Source organism: Cydia splendana, chromosome 11 (genome assembly GCF_910591565.1).
Source record: "Cydia splendana chromosome 11, ilCydSple1.2, whole genome shotgun sequence".
Taxonomy (NCBI): domain Eukaryota; kingdom Metazoa; phylum Arthropoda; class Insecta; order Lepidoptera; family Tortricidae; genus Cydia; species Cydia splendana.
The window spans coordinates 7485916-7508538 of NC_085970.1; the positions used below are offsets into that span (position 1 = coordinate 7485916).

General features: G+C 39.3%; 1 protein-coding gene across 1 annotated transcript in view; it reads left to right on the forward strand.

The window, feature by feature from the left end:
- LOC134795112 (uncharacterized) overlaps positions 1-22623 on the forward strand; it is a gene marked incomplete at its 5' end in the record, with an annotated part of 78932 nt that overhangs the window by 8971 nt on the left and 47338 nt on the right. The window contains 3 exons of the mRNA XM_063766945.1: positions 1466-1578; positions 1800-2042; positions 12143-12161. Coding sequence (XP_063623015.1) covers positions 1466-1578; positions 1800-2042; positions 12143-12161 — 375 coding nt within the window. The remainder of the gene's footprint in view (positions 1-1465; positions 1579-1799; positions 2043-12142; positions 12162-22623) is intronic.

Here is a 22623-nt window from a genome sequence, read left to right on the forward strand (position 1 = left end):
TAATTATTCTTTCGGAGGGACCAGTTTTTAGGCATCAAAAAGTATTTTGGCCCGTATATAATCACAGATTATTTTTAAAATTAATAACATAATCAACAATAACTTATCAACAACTTTTACAGATTAATGAAATTTTCATCCGTATCCTCAGAAAATAAGTCCCCGTATAGTGAATCTTGTGAAGTGTCATCATTTTGAGACATTTCGGTTTGAGTTAGTGGTGCTGGTGTCTGACGTTTATGAGATGACAATCTTGTAGTTTCCGTTGCCGTGCAATAACTCTGTTTGTTATAATTTTGCGTGTACACATTTGAGCATACTTTTTGACGACTCCCATTATTTCCATCTTTGCATCCATTTTGTACTCGGACTTTATTGTGCCGAAATCTTCTACAAGCGACATAAAAAAAGTTGGTCTTGATTATGGTTTTCTTGATTTTTATTCTGCATTCTCTCACATAAATTTTCTAGAAATCTTTCTTCACTGTTGTCTGTTGGCGTATTACGTTTTTGAGATCGTTTACCAGCGGGTGACTTTGGTGGTCTGTCACGTGATAGGGGATTTAAAAATATCAAATATTTTGAGTACAGATACTCCTGACTTTGGTGGTCTGTCACGTGATAGGGGATTTAAAAATGTCAAATATTTTGAGTACAGATACTCCCGGCTTGTTAAAGGACCCGATCCACTCTTTTTAATTTTATCGACTCCCATTATTTCCATCTTTGCATCCATTTTGTACTCGGACTTTATTGTGCCGAAATCTTCTATAAGCGACATAAAAAAAGTTGGTCTTGATTATGGTTTTCTTTTTATTCTGCATTCTCTCACATAAATTTTCTAGTAATCTTTCTTTACTGTTGTCTGTTGGCGTATTACGTTTTTGAGATCGTTTACCAGCGGGTGACGTTGGTGGTCTGTCACGTGATAGGGGATTTAAAAATATCAAATATTTTGAGTACAGATACTCCTGACTTTGGTGGTCTGTCACGTGATAGGGGATTCAAAAATGTCAAATATTTTGAGTACAGATCCCGGCTTGTTGAAGGACCCGATCCACTCTTTTTAATTTTATCGACTCCCATTATTTCCATCTTTGCATCCATTTTGTACTCGGACTTTATTGTGCCGAAATCTTCTACAAGCGACATAAAAAAAGTTGGTCTTGATTATGGTTTTCTTGATTTTTATACTGCATTCTCTCACATAAATTTTCTAGTAATCTTTCTTCACTGTTGTCTGTTGGCGTATTACGTTTTTGAGATCGTTTACCAGCGGGTGACGTTGGTGGTCTGTCACGTGATAGGGGATTTAAAAATGTCAAATATTTTGAGTACAGATACTCCCGGCTTGTTGAAGCACCCGATCCACTCTTTTTAATTTTATTTCTTTCCCTCGTGTAGCGATCTCTTATGCTCTTCCATTTTTTTTGTATCTGTAAAGCTGTAACAATTTTTTTTTTAGATATCTGGCAACTGGATGTTCATTCAAAGATTTGCAGTATTCATTTAGGAGGGGACATTCAACAGTGCAACAAATAATAAGGACAACATGCTTAGCAATAATTAAATGCTTAGGTCAGTGGTGGGCAAACTTTCTTCATGGGGGGCCAGAAACTTTAGGAAATTTAAGTAGAGGGCCAGAATTGTAGCCAATTTTTTTTTAATTTGTGGTAATCGTGAGCCAATGCATATAGCCCATATACTAATTATTTCATAGGACCGGCGGCGGGCCGGATAAAATCCATTCGCGGGCCGCAGATGGCCCGCGGGCCGTACTTTGCCCACCACTGGCTTAGGTGATATTTGTGAGCCACCAACACAAGAAACAGATTGGGTTAATATTGCAAATGGGTTTAAAGTAAAGACCAACTTCCCCAATTGCATCGGAGCCATTGACGGGAAACATGTCAGAATAATAAGACCACATGAAAGTGGGTCACTATATTTCAACTACAAGAAGTGTTTTTCAATAAATTTATTGGCCGTATGTAATTCAAATTATGAATTTATTTATGTTGATGTGTGCTGCTACGGAAAAAGTTTAGACTACAATATTTGCAAATAGCGATTTGAAAAAAAAATGGACGAAGGAGTGTTAAATATACCCCGGCCATCTTTAGTAATAGAAAACGAACAGCCGCTTCCTTTCGTCCTCATTGGTGATGAAGGATTCCCTCTATCATCATATATGCAACGACCATACGCAGGAAAAAAAATCAAGCAAAAAGTGTATAATTACAGGCTGAGCCGTGCAAGAAGATTTATAGAGTGCAGTTTTGGCATTATGGTAAACAAATGGAGGATTTTACATAGACCATTAAATGTGGGAATAGATTTCAGTATAGAATTAATAAAGACTTGCAGTTGCATATTACATAATTTTGTCAGATCCAAAACTACAAAAGTAATTTGCTATAAAAACATGCCATCAAATGGAGCCCTAGTGGATAATGTAAATATAGGTTCACAAGAAGTTACTAGGTTATCGAAAACTGGTGTCACTGAGAGAAGTATCGTGGCAAAATGATAAAATTTAAAAGATTTACACTTACCTGCATCATTTTTTTGCTTAGATGTTTTTGTTTGAAACATTGGAATAAATAAATAACACATTTCTTCCCAGGCCTTTCTTTTAAGATTACGATCACTGTACTCTCTTTTAGACAAATCCCATCCCGTCACAGGACGATTTTGAATTTCATGTATAAAAAGTTCAATATCTAACTCGTCTTCCGACGGTGGCGGTGACTGCGTTTCCGACATGACGTGTGTTTCCTGTGGTGCTTACGTAAAGACTAGTCAAGTCAAGTAAGACGCGGCGGGCAGGGAGCGGGGGGAGAGACGCTGCGCGGGCGCTGACTGGACGTTGGTCGCCGCTGGCGTCGCGGAGGCGCTGCGCGGGCGCGGCGTCGGCGCCGCGCGGCCGTTGTTGTATCTGCACGGTAATTGATATTTCTGAGACCGGTGGCGTGAGTTGTTACGGAATGTTACGCGACCCGATGCATCTCTTGCAGATTACAAGAGCTTGTAACGTTTCACACTGTATAGCGCACGCTCTTCCATTGCCAGCAACTGGTTTGCCTTTAGGTCCACAAGAATCTAAATCTGTAAAATTTACGTCAACTGATTTTTGGGATGCTGTTGATAATTCTAATTCTATTTGCATTACTAGCATCTTGAAAACTCCTTGAAGAAGGGAGGTATCATCCTCGTATTGTAAAGTGAATAATTAAGAGGAGGCAGACGCACATGCTCGTCAATAGACATCACTTTCTTCTCCGCTTGAGTTACAATATCTTGAATTGGGTTTTATTGCACGCATTAACCTTGTTTTAGTCAGTTCTTCGTCCTCTGTAGTGAGACAATTATTATTTTAAAGGTTTTAATAATCAATATCAATATATATAATAAAAGAAAGTGTACAATGTGCGTGCCGCTAAAACTGAGAAATGAGTCCCGATACGATCAAGGAAGCTATATGGGGTGGTAGCCCTCTATCTCCCGTCCATGAAGTTTTCCGTTTTTACCTGAAGGGTGTGCTTTTGAAGATATAAGGGCTGAAAGTTTCGCCCTCTGAGACCCAGAAGCAGTTGTTTTTATTTTTGAATTTTGAATCTTAACTTAATGAAGGAAAGTTCAGAATAGATCGTGAATTATATACCTACAAATTTTGTACCTGGTGATGTTTCTCGGGTCTCGGAGGCTAGATATTTCTAGAACATTCGAGAGTATTCGAGAGCATTCCACAGCATATCAGAACATTCTGGAATGTTGGCGAATATTCGAGAACATTCTAGATCATTGTGTACATTCCAGAACACTTTCAAATATTGTGGAATATTCTGGAATATTCGATGCCGTCTCGGAGGCTAGACATTTCTGAAACAGTCCAGACCATTTGAGAGTATCCGAGACCATTCCACAGCATATCAGAACATTCTGGAATGTTGGCGAATATTCGAGAACATTCTAGATCAATGTGAACATTCCAGAACACTTTCGAATATAGTGGAATATTCTGAAACATTCGAAGCCGACTCGGAGGCTAGACATTTCTGGAACATTCCAGACTATTCGAGAGCATTTCACGGCATTCTGGAATGTTGTCGAATATTCGAGAACATTCTACATCATTGTGGAATATTCCAGAACACTTTCGAATGTTGTGGAATATTCTGGAACATTCAAAACCGTCTCGGAGGCTAGACATTTCTAAAACAGTCCAGAACATTCGAAAATATTCGAGAGCATCCCACAGCATTTCAGAACATTCTGGAATGTTCTCGAATATTCGAGAACATTCCAGATCATTGTGGAATATTCCAGAATACTTTCGAATGTTATGGAATATTCTGGACCATTCGAAGGTTTTTGTAGGATCATAGGTACCTATTGTGGTAACGTCGTGAGGTTCGAATGTTCAAGAACATTCCGGAATATTCTGGAATGATGTCGAATATTCGGAAATAGCCTAGAATCCAGGATACCAGATCATTGTGGAACGTTCCAGAACACAATCAAATGTTTTGGAATGTTCTAGATTCTAGAACATTGTGGCCTATTTGAAGCCTTTTTTGTCTTTCCACGCAGTAGATTCCCGTTTTTACCTGAAAGGCGTGCTTTTGAAGATAATTTTACCCTCTAGACATTTCTAGAACAGTCAAGAGCATTCGAGAGTATTCGAGATCATTCTACAACATTTCAGAACTTTCTGGAATCTTTTCGATTGTTTGAGAATATCACAGATCATTGTGGAATATTCCAGAACACTCTCGAATGTTATGGTATATTCTGGAACATTGTGGCCCATTCAAAGCCTTTTGGCTGGAGCTACAGAACATTCTGGAATGTTTTCGAGTATTTGAGAACTTTCTAGATCATTGTGGAACATTCCGGAACACTTTCAAATGTGGAATATTCTGGACCATTCGAAGCCTTTTTTATAGGGTTGGAGCTACCTATTGGTAGGGGTATATATTTAAAGCAAGACAGTTGTGAGGTTCGAATGTTCGAGAACATTCTGGAATATTCTGGAAGTCCCAGATCATTGTGGAGTGTTCCAGAACACACTAAAATGTTGTGGAATATTCTAGAACATTGTGGGCTATTCGAAGCCTTCATACTCTCAGGAGATTTTCGACAAACACTTCCAGTTATTATATATTCCCATGATATTCCCTATGCTTTTCTCACGGTCAACTATGCGTAGGTTGCTCTCGAGTTGGAAATAAAAAAAATGTACATAGAAGTAGGTATAGGTATTGTACTTAGAAAAAATACCTAAATATAATTTCAAGTTTATCCTTTTATTACAACCACCACACAATTCTCATGTCAGCTCCCTGAGCGAAGCCGGGTACCTCAGCTAGTTATGGAATAAAGAAAACTAGTACACTACTTACAATACATTTATTTTGCCAAACAACAAATATCTAAGTTTGGAAGAGCTGGAAGAGCCTCTAATATTAACTTATGTTATTATAATATATTAAATAGCCTCGGCTAGCTTACAACAGACTTAACTAAGAAGAAGAGAGCAAATGTGGGTTTAGCGGCTACAATCTTATGGTTGAGCACTCTGGGTACGTTGTATAAAAAATAAGGAATATTATTTAAAGTAAGTTGGGCACCTTGGAGAATACAATAAATTGGTTGTCTCTGACCTTTTAAGTAGTGACATTAAAAGGAAGGTATCACTGCACTACCGGAGACTCGTGTCGCAATGCCTCTGCATCAATGGTAGTTGTAGTAGTAGCGGACAGGCCCCGACAGCCAGCACACTAAGCTGGCTTGGGAGCTGCCTTACAGCCAAACTGTAGTCTAAGTGGTAGGCCCCATCGAGGAGAAGCGGCATACGTGGCCGGAATTGACCAGCATGTCGACTCAATGAGGCCTCCACCACCACACCACAGTATAATAAATAGTACTAACGAACAAAATACCGCAGCACTCGTCTAACCCGAAGTCGAACAATAGCTCCTCCACGTTGGTCATTTTGGGCTGTTCGTGGTACAACGGGCTGATTATTGACGACACGATCATAAGCTCGCAAAATTGTCCTACGCCCAGTTGAATGGGGTGGCGGGTAAGTAAGTCTCTCTGTACCAGTGTTGCCAGGTCCAATCTGAAAAATCCAGAAGATACAGTCTAGAAATCAGGAGATTTGAAATAAAATCAGGAGACAAAATTTGTCATAAAAATAATTTTCATTCATATATTATTTGTGTTATTCCTCAGTTCATTGATTTTATGATTTCTTTTAGCATTTTCAGGAATTAAAAATATTAATTTATAATTTTAAGTTGTAGGTATTGATTTTTATCCCTATATGCCTTGGTATGTCGAACCCCACATAATGTTTTAGTTCCGAGCCTATTACGTAATTTGATTTTGTTTAAATTGACTGTTGAGAACACCCGTCCTACACAGGCACTGCACTGAAGTGCGGGAAAATCATTTTTTTTTAACAAAACTTGAGAGGTTTGGAAATGCCGGGGCATCACTTCCAAAGCGTTGTTTGTCTACCAGGAGCCGAAACAACTCTACCGCCAGTTCAAAATCTTCCAGTTGCGTGTTTTGGTTTGCGTGTTTGAATCGTTGTACAGACTGGTACTTCTTAATCAGACAGTTCACCAGGTTCTTCCTCTAAATATTCGACCTCTGATCATTGTCATCAATGTACAATGTAATTTTATCAACGATATCATAAAATTCTTGTATGATGAAATTTGTGGCGTTGCATCGTGATGTTAACTTTTGGAATGAAATAAGCATTAAATTTCTTTAGGACTTCTTCAAAGGTTTGCTTTGGCTCTAAATTAAACGAATTGTATATTTCTACACCCTTGTCACCCATGTTATGGAGCAGCAGAGCTATTTTACGGTAATCGGAAACAGCTTTAAGGTCCTCGGCAAAACATTTTTTAAAGCTCCGTACAAAACTTTGTTCACGGAGCTCTTATTTTCTGTGGGTTCACTGTTCTCAAAACATTTTACTTTGAATTCAACTCTGCAGTATCGCATAGCGTCGGAAACTTTTTGGCTGAACAATTTTCTAAATTATATTCACATGTTTTTTTCTATGTCCAGTAGGTACATGTATGTAGTTCTTTTCAATTTGAAAGAGTTGTTGCCGGTATATTTGTAATACGACATAAGCGGCATAGCACCATGGTTTACCAATTTTGCATCCATCTATTTCTATGTGCTTTTTTCCACTAATATATATGCTGTATTGAGCAGAACAATTAAACATCTATAGTTGAAATTACCTATATAGTTTTTTTTATAACTGGTCGTATACGATATTTGTTTTCTGCTACTTAAGCCATTTTTTGAGTAGAAATCTGGTTAGCAATATCAACCTCAGGTTTATGATAATACGCCAAAAAGTTCTTCCCTCTTTCAACAGCCATCGTATGGTAACGATTACTTTGATGCTGCAGTAATAACCCGTGAAGACGTAGCAGTAATAAGCATTGATAGCCTTTAATAACTTCATAGGTGAAGACCTATGAAGTAATTAAAGGCTATCCGCTCAATTATGACCCAACGCAAACTACCCCGCGATAGGCGGTACTTACAAACTGCTCGATTGCCAATCTCAGTACCACCGAGATGACAGTCAGTGACAAATGGCTAAATTGATTTATAAAAACAACGTTTTTTTGTAATTAAAAATATATTCATGTGTCGTGAAGTGGTGCAGAAGTTATTTTAGTTCATACCAAGGACAGTGGAATCACTTTTCACTTGTAGTAAACAGATAACTTCAGTAGAATTTGGAAAAAACATGACGATTTGTTTTCAATACTACCGTGCTAAGCTAAAACGTAACAACTGCATACGACTTTCATAATAACATACGACTTTTTAAATTGCGAGGATAATAGGGATGGTGTTATGCTAAATGAAGTAGACTATTTTATTAACTTGTGTTTGGTTTAGGTACTTTCTATATAATTATAAATGTAGTAATAAATTCCTTCTTACAGATTTCACAAACTGTGTTTTTGTAAGAAGTTTGCAAACCAAGACTTAGTTAAAAGACATGAGTTTGTAACAAAAAACAGAATATGTTACAATTGTTTAGGGAGTAATCACACTGTTAGATTTTGCCAAAAAACCACTAGCTGTCGAATTTGTCATAGAAAGCACCATTCCTTGCTTCATTCAAGGGAGGTCCCAACTTTAGCTGCCAATTTAGGGAATGTAGGTCAGGTAGCTGAAGGTGTTTCGGAGGAAGCCACACACGTCACTCCAGAGAACAAACAAACAGAGATCAAGCCGATAGTCAACTGCCATGCGACAGAGATTGCTAAAGAAGAAACGTTGTTACCCACAGCCCTGATAAAGGCTGAGTCGCAGACAGGTGATTATCAGGTGACACGCGCGTTGATAGATCAATGCTCACAGGCTTAATTTGTTACTGAAGCTGTTGTGGAGGCATTAGGGATAAAGAAATTTCCTATTAAAAGTTCAATCACAGGATTAGGTGGCGAACAGACCTCTGCGGTCCCTAAATATGCAGTAGAGTTGAAAGTTCAATCGCTCACCAATCCCACCTTCAGTATTGCAGTGAAGGCGTATGTTATAAAGAAGATCACTACTTACCTCCCAAGCGAGAAGGTAGTAGCTCCAGAGTGGGCTGTGTTAAAGCAGATCAAGTTGGCCGATCCAACGTATAGTTCACCCAACGAAGTAGATGTTCTGTTGGGAGGCACGGTTTATTGCCATATAATTATGGATGGAGTACTGAAAGGTCCAAATGGGTTTCCACTAGCTCAGCGCACCACGCTCGGGTGGATTTTGTCGGGCCCACTAGGTTCGGTGAACGTAAAGGAAACGGAAAATGTTACCGTCTTACACACAGTACCTGACTTGAAGAGAAGAAGTATTTCTCCAAGATAAAAAAGAACCTTTAGTTCACTCCAAACAGCTGAATGCAGGAATACGAGAGTGCAAGGATCGTATTGTATCCAAATCCAAGTCACAGAGAGAAAAGAAGAACAGGAACATGGTGAAATCGCCTCTCCTTGCCGATAAACCTGCAACAATGCAAATAATATAAAAGTTAAAAGGTCACACAATTTAGAAAGAAAGCCTTTAAAGCACATAACTGGATCTAAATACAAGCTAAAAGAAACTTTCTACTTACCACATTGCGCAGTTATCAGCAGACGAGCTGCTCCTGAAAATAAAAGTGGATGGTATACTTAATAAATAATGAAGTACTTACCTAGAATTAATCAAAAAAGGAATTTCAGCACTCGGTGAAACCGCCGTTGTTATCGCTGCCTGTAATAAAAGAAAAAAAAATAGTATCCAAATGTGTATATCACAAGCTAGAACAGCAATGCTATGTATAAAGCGAAGTACAACTATTTTTATGCATTTCAAGTATTGTTTATATTTAGAAATATTTTACTTACCATGATCGGTTGTCTTCTCTAATAGAATCTTGTATCCCAGATGATCGTATCTTCAGTTCTTCTAGTAATCTTCAGTTTAAATTAGATCACAATGTAGCTGTCAAAACCTTATAAGTAAATGTAAGGTGAATAGTATAATACAGTATAATGAGTAACATAAAAAGATTAAAAACTAAAATTAAAAACTACCTAAAATTTAAAACTAACTAAAATTAAAAACTACCTAAAATTAAAAACTAAACTAATCTAAACTAAAGTAAATCTAAAAAAGGCCCCCGCGGCATTGTGCCAAAGATGCTGGCAGCATTCCCTCGCTGAATGGCAATACTAATGCGTTGCGAGAGAAAGCTGCCAGCTCTCTGGTCACCGGTGGTATCGGCCAGCTTTTTCGACAGTTCTTTAAAAAGAACATGAGCGCTTGGACCCCACGGCCCCAGTGTCTCGACACCGAATGCCACAAAATGGTATTGGGGGCCGAGACCATGATACTTTGAAAACTTTTTGTTTTCAGCCGCCTCGGCAGCCGCCCCAGCCCTGGTCGAAGTTCTTGGTAGATGGGACGGTGCCAGTGTATCGACGCATGTGGCGTCCCAGACTAGCACCCGTCCCATCTTCCACGGGACCAGGGACATACCGTCCGGTCTCTTGCCGTCGTCCCTCAAAACGCCGTTAGGTTCGAGGATAGCTGGCGCATTGACGGTGGCAAGAGACCGGCGGATGATATCATTTAGGGCAGCGTGCCTGGAGAGGCGGCCAGCACTTAACTGACAAGAGAGGCCGTGGTGTCCAAGCACGTCGACGGTTGCGCCGCAGGGGCATCCGTGGGGGGCGCAGACCTTGACCCCTAGCCTAAGGCTTACGGCTAGGCGTAGGGTATCCGGTTCTAAATATGTACCAGAGGGGGGGGGAGGGGTAGGCATGCAGCCATTGGCCGGATTCCCGTTCTGCAGCAGCGAGCAGCCGCGCACGTGTATTAGGACCATCAGAGCTGGAAAGTAGTACCTCAAAGTTAATTTTGCACAAAGTGTCGTCCCAGCAACGTTGAATATGTAATTTTGAAGGTAAATCTTGACCCGGACAAGCCGTCAGCCAGGCGTCTCTAGCTTCCGTCAAGCACGCCGTCTCGTTGTTTAAAGGGCAGGCCCTTAATATTTTTCCTACGAGGGAGGAAGTGCCATGGACGGAAGATAGAAACGCCGGCAAAGCAACGCTAGAAATTTTGCGCGTACCCAGCCCACCGAATCTGATGGGCAGGCACGCCTGGTTCCAAGAATGCTCGCTAAGCTGTATATTTAGAATGGTTTCAAGGGAAGATCTAATAAGGTTGTCAATCGGTAATAAGGAGTTTTGGTGTTTCCAAAATGGACAGCAGCGGAGCAAATAAGTAAATTTTGGTACGAAAAGGCAGAATTTTAGAATAGTCAGAGCGGAATGAGAATTGATGTCGTTCAGGCGATCGGCGCAGTTTTTGAATTTAGTAATCGTGTTTGTGATAATGCTGGGGATGGCTTCTTCGAAAATTGGTGACCCTAGGAGGTTTAGAGAATCCTTATTGACTACTTTTATATTGGGAGTGAGGGCTTGAAATTTTTGTACGATGTCGGGATTGTAAAGGTTTAAATATAATTCGCACTTCGCGAAATTCAATTCCAGCCCTATAAGCTTAAATTTATTTTTTATTTCCGAAAGGTCTGCTAGTACTGTGTTTACATCTCCTCCTAGGGTGCCATCATCTAGATACCAAACGTTAAATTTTGAATTTAGGTTTTGAACAACTGGATTGATAGCTAAACTGAAGATGGCTGGTCCGAGAGGGTCGCCCTGCTGGCAGCCAACTTCGGAGGAAAGTTCGTGGTTTTTGTAAAGTAATTTCGACGGATATGCATAGCAATTTAATAAATAGTTATAAAGTTCCGGAGCGTGGTTGTTGACTTCGGCAAGCAGGGCGTCCCTATTGAGCGAATTGAAGGCATTTTTGACGTCAATTTTTAGGAGTACCTCACACTGGTCATTGAACAGGCAGGTGCGAAGGGCATGGACGGCGGCTTCGCACCCACCTTTAGTACCAAAACCAAGTTGTACCGGTTCAAATTGTTTTTGCAATTTCGAGAGTACGTGACGCACGGATATTTTAGAAGTTAAACGTCGAAATGTTGAACCAACAGCAATGGGCCTGATTCCCCCGTCTTTTTTTGTGAGGGCTATAAGATTTGCGCCGTAAATAATGGGTACAAAGAGGGGGTTGACTTTTCCGGAAAGCATGAGGTTGACAAGTTTGGTGAGGGCGATAATGAGGCGTTTGCCTGTATCGCCGACGCAGTGTGAGGTTAAATCTTTAAGGTGTTGTGGGGATAACCCGTCTAGACCCGCTGCAGAACCCGTTTTGAATGAAAGAATTGCATTTAATGTGTCCTTATCCTGAACTTGAAGACACACTTTGGGTTCTGTAGGCGGATCTAGGAAGTATGGAGTTGCTGGGGCGGACGGGTGTTTGTCGCGTAGAGCCGAAAGTGTTTCAGTCGAGTCCACAGACAGTACGTCAGTTGAAAAAAGCAAACGTGCAGCTCCTTTCAAGTCACCATCGCTCACTTTTCCCTCTACAGTCTTTTTCAAGTTGTTGCATGAACTATAAGAAAGATGGTTGTTTAGATGATAAATGGGAATCTGGTGATTAAGGGGGTGGGCACAGTTGTTTTTTATTTTTTGAGTAAGTGATAGTCGATTATTGTCTAAAGTAGCATGAAGAGTGGAAAATGAGAATGTAAGAAGGTTTTCCCAGGAATCTAGGCTATTGCTTTCTACGCATGTATTGATGACATCGGTTAGTCGGGTTGCTACGGCAATTCTTGCACCACGCGGTATTCTTTTAATTACAGGAATGTTGTTTTTAAGGTGGCTGAGGTGGAGATGGAAGTAGTTTACGTTCTGCTGAGGTGTTGACGGACTGGGTTGGGGCCCTACGGCGGGTGGGCATGTAGAGATGATGTGCGAATTTGTAGTTTTGTGACATTTTCCTATATGAATATTCAGGCCGTGAGTTGTTGAGAACGATTTGTGGCACTGATTGCAAGGAAATGCTTGTGAAGACGAGCTGCCAGTGGCTGCCGTAGAGGTCTGCATCCACCAAGGCTTAAAACTAAGGATGTGTAAAAACTAGAACTTACGTTAAAATAAGATAAACCATACGAAAACTATAAGATAATACAATGTTTACAAAAATAATAAAAAACTGAGATGACAAATGTCAGCACTGTCACATCGAGGGCGCAGTCCCCGGGCGCAAACGGAACTTCTTTTTTCTTTGTAGGATGCTGGGTTATTTTCGGCCTTTGGAATCTGCCGCAGATAAAAAGACAGCTTTGCACGCTTCGATAAGATATTCTTCTTTAAGTTAGTGGTTTGACATATGGAAAACTTCAGAGTAGACTATTTTGTGAAAATGCGAAAATATCCACTCAAACATAAAATTTTCAGAAGTGAGAATGTATATATTATGCTGCTAAGTGATTTGAGTACGATTTTAGTACGTAAAACAGTAATTAAAATATATTTTGTGTCCGGAAGTTTATTTACACTTCCGTTGTTGACAGTTGACAGTTAATCAATCAGGTGAATTAGTAGTAACTGGGGATATTTTAAATTTTTTGTTCTCGTGAGAACAGATTATTATTCCTAGAAAAAACTGGAGTTGAAGATGTCTTTTGAAGAAAGGGAATAATCTGCCTCAATCTTGTTTTGTTTTTTATGAAGCGTGGTTTTTCGGCAGAATTATTCAAAATATTTCTGTTTAGATCAGTGTTGTTTAAAAAAATATGAGTTGAGTCCTTAAGTTTGTTAACTTTAGTTCAAAACTGTGTCTTCGCAGTTACAATTTTAAGAAGTTATTAGACAATTAGATAATGTAGATTTTAAGGTGCATTATTATTGTTACTTACTAAGAGTTTATGTTATGGTGTGAAGATTAAAAGTTTATGTTGTGTTTATGCAAATGTGTTAAAGAAAACTGAGCCCACCTTTGATTTGTATTCAGTTCACTTTTGATTCCTTGGTCACTTCATGGTGGGCGGTTATGATGAAGGACATGTCGTCCTTGGTGGGCGGTATGTATAAAACGCCTTATTTACGATGTTGACTCAATTTCCCAGGAGATGTCGCTTTTTATTTCGGAAACTAGCTAACCCTTGTATACCGTGGATTTCTTAAGATATTTATTGAAATTTGTATTAAGTGTGATTTGTGTGAGCCAGGCAAATATACGTCAGTTTATTATTAAACTCGGTATTTGTTCTTACTTCCCCTTCGAGACCTTGGTGCATAGTGTACACTCCGTCTGCCTCGCGAGGTTCGCCTCAGTGTCTCCGGGATAAACCGCGAGGCTGGCTCGCGAGGCCAGCCTTGCAAGTCACGCATCCGAGGCTGCCTCGCGAGCGCGCGCGTTGGTGGAGACGCGGCTTAATCAATTCTAAAAACGATAAAATAATCTTCTTTCTTCGTTTTATATATAAAAATGAAATGCCGTTCGTTGGTCTCGCCAAAACTCGAAAGCGGTTGGACCGATTTGGTTAATTTTAGTATTGAATTATTTGGAGAAGTCCAGGGAAGGTTTAAACGGTGAGAAAATATTGAAAAAGAAATATAGTAAAAACAATCAATTTTGATTTCCCATACAAACTGCTCATACCAACCTACCTGTCAAACATTTGATATTGGGTCTGTCGGTACGGTACACTCGAGTTCCTCAAATTGAAGATTATATTAAATTAAGGGTTTTGAATTTTGTATTAATTAAATTACACGAAAGCCAACATGCTTACCGGCGGCGAAGCGCGCGGTGGTAAGTTGTCCTCCGTTTCCAGAGGATTAGGAGACAGCGTCGCGTGCTGGACGGCGTTACCCTCTATTTCAGGGCTATAACCGCGAAAAACGAAGTTCGCAAATTGCGGGCAACTTTTTCTGTCACTCTAATTACGCCTTCATTGGAGCAAAAGAGAAAAATCCCCGCTATTTGCAGATTTCGCTTTTCGCGGTAGCCCTTCAGGATCGAATTGCGGCGAGGCATGAGGATTGACCTCCACTGCCGCGGGATCGGGAATTGGCGATGTCTCAAGTGTGTCCAATATGTAATTATGCATAGAATCTATTGAAATCGTATCAGCAGTATCCGTATCTACGCTTGAATTGCGTCTCGGTGGTTGTGAATGTTGTTTTTTCACCCGAGAGCGAGACCGTACTGGTTTACGTCAGGAATTTTTACGTTTACGAATTTCAAAAATACTCTCAGAACTTGAGGAGACCTCTTCATAATTGTCTGAATCATCTGACCCACTTGTAACTGAATCTTCTGAAACGTTTGAAACATTTTGTGGTATTGACGTATCTTTTTTATTATATAAAGCATCCATGTCTAGTTCTTCTGTTATATTTAAGGTGTTTGCTACATTAACAATGTCATTAAATATAAGGGGGGTAGACAGGTTAAATTTGCTAATTATGGACAACCAATTATTGGTGTCAAAATCAAACCATTGTTCTAAATAGTTTATTGCCTTGTCTATGAACAGTGTAAAATTTCTTATAATCTTGTTTTTTATTTCTTCACCTAGGGAAGATTGTTCCATGTTATCAATTTTTTCATAGTTACAAATCCTTAAAATTGATCACTTTGCCTTTTAGTAAAATTTCTTTTTAAATCTGTCATCAAACTGTAAAAATCTAAAATTGTAACTGAATTACCTTCAAGACTTTTAATTGTTGTCGAGCGTAGTTACTGTGGGGCTCGCAGATTCCGAAGTCAGGAACTCGTACACGATGGCTGGAACGCGCTGGCTGGCTGCTGCAGATTACCTTCTTGATACCGCTACCACCATTACCGGGAGTGTAGTTGGAGTTCAATAAAAACACATATGTATGTTTTAGAAAACTTGGAGAGTGTTGGGAGGCTGATGCCTCTGTGGCTATTGATGAGTGAGTGACAAGCACCCAGGGTGGGCGCGTATATATAGGCGCGCTCGGCGCCATCCCCACCGTAGGTACTTTAGGCCACGCCTACTCAAGGCGTGGGTGTTACGTGCAGAGTAAGTATTTTATTTATTGAACCAATCACAGTAGCGTATTACAAATGTTTACAAAATTAGGGAAAAGGGTAATATTTAATTGGGGAACAATAAAGACTTATAACTAGACACGTGACATAATAAAATGGTAAAAATAAGACACAAGTTACATGGTAAAAATAATGACAATAAACACACAGTAAAATACACGACAGAAATTATAATTATTTATTTACACGTTCTTTATATTTTACTTTACTAATACCTATTCGCGACAGTTCTCCCCCACGTGTGTCAACACCGTATTTAGAGGAGCGTGTAGGAATAAGCCTGGAAGCTGAGCAGCAAACGTCACCTGCGCGCGTGTGTACAATGGCTACTCTTATTTGACCGTCTACATCGGGAAAGAGTTGTGCGATTTCGCCTCTAGACCATGTACCTTGTGGCACGGAGCAGTCGCTTATCGTGACGCTGTCGCCTACGTGCAATTTCTGTCTGTTGTGATGAGCGTCGGGTATATTCGTAGCTGCAGCGGTAGATGATAGTGGATTCGTTAGAGGCCTTTCTAATGGTAAGTCGACCACGGGAACCTTGAGGTTGGCCCCGCGACAGGTTCGACACCATTGGCGCTTATGTGATCGATAACGAATACTACCGCGCAATCCGACTATGTGATATTTTTGTTTCAACTCGCTTATCACTGTCGAGTGGTTGCCGTTGTACAGAGCGTGGAAATGATGAATTAGCAGCTTGGCGAAGTCTTCTTTAGCGCGTAGGACGGGTAATTGCTTGCCTCCGCCGTCTGTCACGATGACTCCGTATTCGTCAAGTTTTACTGCTATTCTGCGTAGCGGAGATCTTTTCGGTAGCGCATGCCCAGCTTCCAGGGACTTTACCTCTTCTGGATAGGCTTCATATTGGCTCCGTTTGATTAGCGTTATCTCAGCTAAAATCAAATTCCCCTTGATCATTCCTGTATCTGTTTTCTCATATGGCAACTTGGCGTTATTTACCTCGGTGGCAACCAGAACTCTAGACGTAGCCCTAACTAAATGCGTGTATTCGGAAAAACTGTTTACCTTAGGCAGGTACTCGAATTTACTTTTAGTTTTAGAATTTGAGCGTACGGACTTTGTCACGCGTCGTCGTGTACGACGTATCGCGGCGTTGTCGGCGACGGGCGCGGGCGTTCGAATTGTTGACGATCGCGGCTTATGATCGCTCTTTGGTTCGGGTTCTACAGCCCACCGGGAGGTTGCTACAATTTGAGCAGGTTTGCTTTGGTCAAACGTCGACGCGGGCCGCGTTACGGGCAATTTCTGCGCGGTGGGCACGTCTTTGGGCGGGTTTAGAGAGATTTCGCTCCCCCCGGCGAAAGACGTGTTGCCTATTCTACCTACGCTAGACGTTGTCGCGGGCTTGTTTGACGCGAAGCTTACTGTGTTTACGGCTCGTGTCATGCTAACCTCAGTTGCCGACGAGGCCGTGTGTAATCCGTGCAGCAGTCTATGATGACCTGCTTCGCATTCGCCTACACCGCATGCTACGTATTTGCATGTATTCGGCTGATGAGGCGCGGATCCTAAACACTTAAAACACAGCCGCGCACCCTTCGCTAGTTCCCATCTTACTCCAGTAAAGATACGCTTACGTTAAACATTAATTAGTAATAGGCAATTTTGTTTTTATTCCTGTTCTTTAGATCATTTTAAGATACTTTATTTTCGAATCCAAAAAACTTTCTGTCCGGAAGTAGGTAAAAAAAAATAGTTAAAAAAAAGAGCCGTTCTTGTTTGTTAAAAATAGTAATAGTATTTTTAGTTCGTAAACGTGACGAAAATAATATTTATAATGAGTCGACAATGGAATCAGTCAAAATATTAACACGGAAAATAACTAATTCTATAAATGGCGGGGCCTCACGGATATACGTCGTAACTTGATATAAAAAAAAAGTAATAATTAGGTCTTTGATTGAATTACCATAAAACTACCTCATTAAGCTATTTATCCGAGAATCCGACATCAATATGATTTGTATCACTTGTATATATATTTACGCCTTAAACATGCTAAAAAAAATGGTTATAGATATAATTTCTTGCAGACTTTGTTCTGATAACGTTCAAAGTGATATTCAATACATAATCACACAAAAATATGGTCAATGTAATAAATATGTGCATTTTATCAAATTCGCTAAATGAAACTACCAAATTTGAACTCTTTGCGCTAATGCTAAGGATTACATTTCCTTGCGGCGCGCGGGGACAGTTTCAATGCGGGCGGTGGCGGGAGTTCGTGCCAAGGACGCGTGGATAGTATGTAGGTAAGTATGTACTTACCTACAAGTTGCTACAAGTGACAGGCCAATTCGAACGTGCGCGGGCGTCTCGCTCGCACCAAATATTTGTGCGGCCAAGTCTGAGCAAAATGAACGCGCGCGTGAATGATAGCTGATTAAAAATAACTGATATCATTTCCAATATTATTGGTTGATGTTCAAATTATATTCGTAATTATATACGTCAATTATGACCCACTACAAAAATAAAAATTGCGCATGACTATCTATCGTTCTTATTTAATTTCAGAATGGCATAGTGTGGAGTGGCATTATAAAAGGAATACTTATTATCGTAGTCATTTGACAGTTTTGGTGACACTTTCACATTCTGTCACAGCGAAGTGTGTAGGCCCACTCTTTAATTTGATATTAACGTCTATCCAACAACTTTGTCAGTAGAAAAAGGCGCGAAATTCAAATTTTCTATGAGACAATAACCCTTCGCGCCTAAGCGTCTGTAGACTTTTTTTTTTCAACAAACGTATTATATTGACTATTTCGTGCTCTTTCAATTCATAGTTTACGTTCCATAATAAGTATAACATAGTAAGTTCCATAATAAGTATAACATAGTATAATAAGAGTCGACGTGAAATATATGTTTACACTTTTGCACCTTACTCCTTTGCAATAAGGCGAAAAGTACGGCTTTAAAATGACAGCGTTTTACACAAAAATAAAACGCTAATTAAATAACTTACCATATTCGGAACCTAAGAATAAATAATATTGAGAGTGGCAACACTGTCGTAGGGGGCTATTCATAAATTTAAGTCATTTCAAATTTGGGGGGGGGGGGTCTGGACATCGCATATACCTCCCTCTCTACCCCACACTCCTACCACACAGGCAGGTTGCTTTGTCAGTTATACAAGACAAATTTTCAAGTCATTGTCTCAATATTATACATATTTGCACCATGCAGGATTAAAAATTTAGGTTCCGAATAGAGATGCACCGGATATTCGGTTACTATCCGGTATCCTATCTCGCCCTTATTTTAATATCCGGACGGATACCGGATACTAAAATAAGGGTACTAAATAACTATGCTTGATATCGGAATATAATCGTACTCGATTATTATTTTAAAACAATTTAAACGTTCCATTCACTAGCTCGCGCACTAATTTCGTACCTAGTGATAGACCTATATACCGCGCGAAAGTTCATTACGAAACAGGCCAAAACTTCCACAATGCGCACCTGAAAAACCTGAATATTTCCGCCGGCCGAATATTCGGCGGCTGAATACTGAATATTCGGCCTATGGTCAGGCCGTACCTCCCGTATCCTGTATGCGGCCAAACAACTATCCGTTGCATCTGTAGTTCCGAATATGATAAGTTATTTAATTAGCGTTTTATTTTTGTGTAAATGCTGTCATTAAACAGCTGTACCGATATTCGGAACCTAAGAATAATATTGAAACATGTTTGTTATCGCCTGGTGGTGGGAAGACGCCAAACCAATGTGATTATACATATCCTATGATATACTTATTATGTGTATGTAATATAATTATATTATGAGTGTTTAATTAATAATGTAGTACGTACACCCTTTATTGTAACACCTGTGAGGAGAGAGATATTTAATAAAGTATACAATTTGATAGGTACATTTTGTAAAATTAACATTTATTGTATTTATTTATTAATTCAAATAACAAATTGCACCTTACAGCTAATGCCAAAGCAGCACAATTTGGAACACATTAACAACATAAAGCATTTTTAACATTATTTATAACAATACAATATACAGCTAAGACACATGTATTCATTATGGTATGCTACTCTTAGGCATCTCTCTTTCTAATATCCTCTTGCACTTTCACATCACTATTCCGGATCGTTTTTATTTGCTAGATAATTTAACGGACAACTATAGTATTGTAGGAGAGGACGGAAAACCGCTAAAAGATGGACGAGTGAGTTTGAGGGCCGACACGTTGGTGAAGGCCCTCGAATAATACGACTCCATCTTTAGCGTTTCCGGCCGAGGCATTACATAGTGCTTTTCACGACTACTGCGAGGAAATAAGGAAACATTTGGATAACTATAAGTACTAGCCCGCGATTTCTCTGGTAGCAAATTACTAGCCACTGCCTGTGCTGTCTCTTGAATTTCGGTAGGCGTCAGCGTAAGAATATCATTTTCTTCACTAGAAGACTCATTTTTATAGCGAGCGTAGATACGTGTTTCTTATATTTTATAGTACTATCCAATTCAGTGAGAATTTTCCGATCCCGCCTTTTTTCTTTTTTATCACATTTAAGAGGCGTTTTTATGTTGTTTGCTTCAAACGAACTCTAAACTTAGAAGCGTTTTTGCTAAAAAAAACCACAAACAGCTACAAAAGTAAAAAACGCCTTAAGCGTGAATCGAATGAACTGACTGAATGAATGAATAGTTTGACATTTCGTTTTTTTTTTAAACAAGAAATTGGTCCTATAAATAACCTAAATTTATTTTTGAAGGAAAAAGTTGCGCCAAAAAAGACCTTTTATTGATTTTTATGTTTTAAATTATACTCATTGCTGTAGCGAACTGTCACCAATGACAGATGATGATAATAATGAAACATTGTAGTAGTGGTGGTTCAGGTGCTACAGCTATTGCCTACTTTCCAGCTTGGTTTTAGACCATCTATTGCCACATTTCCGAACAGTGGCGTGAAAAATTTAATTATTTATTTCACACCAGCTCGGAAAGGCTTACTTTGCACTTCAAAAACTGAGAGCAAAGTTTCATTTTATTCACAAGTGAGGCAAAGGAATCAAATGCAAATTTTGAGTTGTTTTCTTATGTTTGCTGGTAGAATTGACTTTTAAATCATAAATATTTAATAAAATTCATTTGTATTTGATTTTGTATGATATTTTTACATTTAATATTTGCTTCGGGTTGGTGTGGTGAAACATTTTGTGTTTCACTTGGGGCAAATTTTGTTTAACCCTCGTGCTTTGAAACCCTCGCAACGCTCAAGATTCCATGTTTCGAATGTTTTACTTGCTCAAGTATCAATATTAGCACGAGCGGTTAAACAACAACTTTGCCCCCTTGTAAAATAAATAACTATTTCAATATAGTCAGCTAAACTGAGGTACAAATTCAAAAACTCACCAGCAGTTTAGCTTCACGACCTTCCAGATGGAAAAACAGCATGCCAATGACTTGAAAATTTGCCTTGTATAACTGACAAAGCAACCTGCCTGTGTGGTGGGAGTGTAGGAGCGAGGGACGTATATGCTAGAAAAGGGCAATACGACCTACGATAGTGTTGCCACTCTCAATTAGAAATGCAATGGATAGTTGTTTGGTCGGATACCGGATATTCGGCCCGACCGTCGGCCAAATATTCGGTATCCGACCGCCGAATCTTCGGCCGGCGGAACAATAAAAAAAATAAAAAATCATTTATTTCAGACCTTGGTTCATACACTTACACCAAAAAACTAATTCACTACAAACTAAATTTAACAATACCTACATTTCGGTTTTTAGGTGCGCATTGTGCAGGTTTTAACCTGTTTCGTGGTGAACATTGGCGCGGACTCATTTCTATGTTCGAAATGAGTAGGTACCTACGCGTGCAAGTGAGTGGATGTTTAAATTGTTTTGAAATAATAAACGAGTAATGTACAATATGACCGTGACTGTTTCTTAAATCCAATTTGTTTACTCTGAAATCAAGCAAAGTTACTATCCGGTATCCGGCCGGGTATATTATTCTGAGGTTCCAAATATCGGTACAGTTGTTTAATTGTTGCTTAATTTGGAGATTGACCCCAATTTCATTTCTGATCAAATCGGTCGATTTGATCATCCCGTCTGGACTTCACTTAACAGCCGTAACACATTACCGCGCCGTTCAGGGTCACGGTGCGCCAAACCATAGCCTGATGTCATGTAGGTATGTATAATGTACTTAGTCCAAAATTATGTTATTTATATGCATTAAACGTTAAATCTGAACCAATTCGATTACTATTCTATAGTGAAACACATTCAGCTTGACTAGAAAAAGCGCGGCAAATTTAAAACATGTATAAGTAAAAAGCATCTGAGGTTTCAATAGCGCTCAGAGACCTGACTTTTATCTCGATATCGTAATTTTCTAGCGACAAATCCATTATCTATACAAAACTGTCGCAAAAATGTTATCGCTTGTATATCGTGGTACAGGATAGGATGGAGCCATATACTTTACTACTTGCTTGCAAGTATCGTAATTAAACAGTGCTAAGTAGTTAAATACGCGCAATGTATTTTTATGTCATAAATAATGTATTTATTTAATGTTAATTTAGTATTAATTATAGTATGTATATTGTTTTATCCACAAATATGAATAATTGTAGTTAATTTACCAATAAAACATAATTTATACGGCCACAAATAAAATATTAAATGCTTCTAAAGTCTGTTTGGTTATTTCTACATGGAAACGAAGTCATTTCAAATTATAAAAACATTAACTGAACACCTTATTGCCGCCTGCAGTCACCGCTCGCCGCTCAGCTATCCGCTGTCGTTAATACAACGGCCTTACGTTTTATGACACTGAGTCGCGTCAGGGGAGCGACACGGTTCGGTGCGCTTGCGTTCAGTCGAGTTTTGGAATATTACTGCAAATTTTTGTTGTTTGTTAATTTGTTGGTTATTGTTGTTTGTTAATTTGTTGGTTGTGGTGTCGACTTTTATTGCCCTAGTCGCCAAATGATGTTACTAGTGAAATTTAACCGACACCACACGATAAAAATAAGTTTAACAATAATTACTT